We start from the raw sequence: 1,820 nt of genomic DNA, 5'->3' as shown, positions 1-1,820 counted from the left end.
TTCTATGGACATCCCATCGACCTTTGTCAACTCATTTGATCCACTCTCCAGGGTAGCTTGCTGAACGTCCTACTAAAACTCAGAACACCTTTGCTCTCGTGAATACATCATCAAAGTCAAGTGACATCTTACTTGAAGAGTGACATTCATTCATTCTGCAGCAGACACTTGTGTAACCCAGAGATAACAGCAAACTTCCACTGGATAAAGCAGAGGCCAAAAAATATTGTGTCTCTACTCTTTGGGAATCATACCTGTAATTTTACTGACCCATACTCAACATGGGCACTTTTATTGGACATATTTCTCCTGGGCTGGCATTTCTGTCTTTTGCAATCTTGTATGCTATTCGCTACTCCTGGATGGTCCTAAATGGATGCAAAGTTCAGTATGCCCCCCGCACCAAGACTAACCCAAAGTTTTGGAAGACATTGCCCATAGAGGCCATAATGAAACTAATTTATTCTTTCCTGGCTGTTTTGGCTGAGTTCTTCTTTCCTCCAGGAGTACAGAAGCTACGATTTTTCTACTCAGATGACCCTGAGTATCACTTTCAGAACCCAAGTGAGTGGCAGCATGTCAACATGTATGGCTCCTTCTTTGTAAGTGGAATCCTGGACATAGTGAGTCAATCCTGTCTGCAGAAGCGTTATCCACTGCTTGAGCATGTAGGACTCACATATGCTTTCTTCATCACAACCCTTTTACTAAAGTTCCATGGTCATGGCAAGGATGCAGTGGAAGTGCAAGTCCACCAACTGCTACTGCTCACTGTTGGCATAAATTTTGCCATAATGGTTTTTGAGATCTGGCAGCCAAATCATCGCAAACTCTGGTTTACCAAGGCATGGCTAGTGACTGTGCAAGGAACTTGGCTGCTTCATGCTGCCTTTATCTTGTACCAACCTCCAACAGGACATATTTGGAACTCATCGGACCCTGCCGACCTCATGTTTCTCACCACTTTCTACAGCTGGCATCTAACCGCAGATGCAGGGCTAGTGGCCCTTATCTTCTGGCTAACAAGTATTGTGCACAGAAGTTGGGGCAGCAGACTTGGAAAACATGACTATCAGCTGGCTGGAGATAAAGGAGAGTTGGTAAAACTCACTGAAGAAGATGATGAAGAATTGTAATCTTTGTGATTAAAACCTTAATTTTATTACTTTAGTAAGTCTGCACTGATGTTTGTTTCACAATAAATTTCCTGTTACAATGATCCTCGGTCTTGTTGTCATTCACAACAAAGAAGGAAGTTTACAGGTTAGTAGTACACACATCTTTAGAATCTTTGTAGATCTTGTAATAGATCTTGATATAAATCGGGGGGGGGGGGGGAGAAAATATTCTATTGGGTCTGCAGTGAAACTGAGGATTTTTACTGTACAGATAACATATTTCAATGCAATGATTCCAGAGTGCTAAGTAGTGATGTCGAACATAAAATTCGCCGTTCGCGAACGGCGAACATTGCGGACCGCCATAGACTTTAATAGGCAGGCGAATTTTAAAACCCACAGGGACTCTTTCTGGCCACAATAGTAATGGAAAAGTTGTTTCAAGGGGACAAACACCTGGACTGTGGCATGCCGGAGAGGGATCACACAAAAAAAAGTTCTTAAAAATTGTAATTTTTTGATAGAGAGCCAATTATTGGAAAAATTAAAAAAAAAATAAAAATAAAAAATTTCTTTGGATTTAGCATCTGGGGGGTCTAAAAAGTGTACCTGTGAAGTTTCAGCTCTGTAGCATGTCCGGAACCAGAAAAAAATAAGAATTAGGGTTAGGGTTAGGGTTAGGTTTAGGGTTAGGGTTATTTT

At 41.4% G+C, this 1,820-nt stretch overlaps 1 protein-coding gene across 1 annotated transcript; it reads left to right on the top strand.

The window, feature by feature from the left end:
- Positions 1-170: 170 nt before the first annotated feature.
- Positions 171-1,174, top strand: LOC309548983 (transmembrane epididymal protein 1A-like). Its single transcript, XM_082248919.1, has one exon. It carries the CDS (start codon positions 282-284, stop codon positions 1,134-1,136), a length of 855 nt encoding a protein of 284 aa, XP_082105045.1. The 5' UTR covers positions 171-281; the 3' UTR covers positions 1,137-1,174.
- The last annotated feature ends 646 nt before the right edge of the window (positions 1,175-1,820 follow it).

The sequence above is a fragment of the Pelophylax lessonae genome (assembly GCF_965119305.1).
Source record: "Pelophylax lessonae genome assembly, chromosome: 3".
In the NCBI taxonomy this organism is placed as follows: Eukaryota; Metazoa; Chordata; class Amphibia; order Anura; family Ranidae; genus Pelophylax; species Pelophylax lessonae.
The sequence above is the reverse complement of the archived record's forward strand: the minus strand, read 5'-3'. Positions and strand labels throughout refer to the sequence as shown.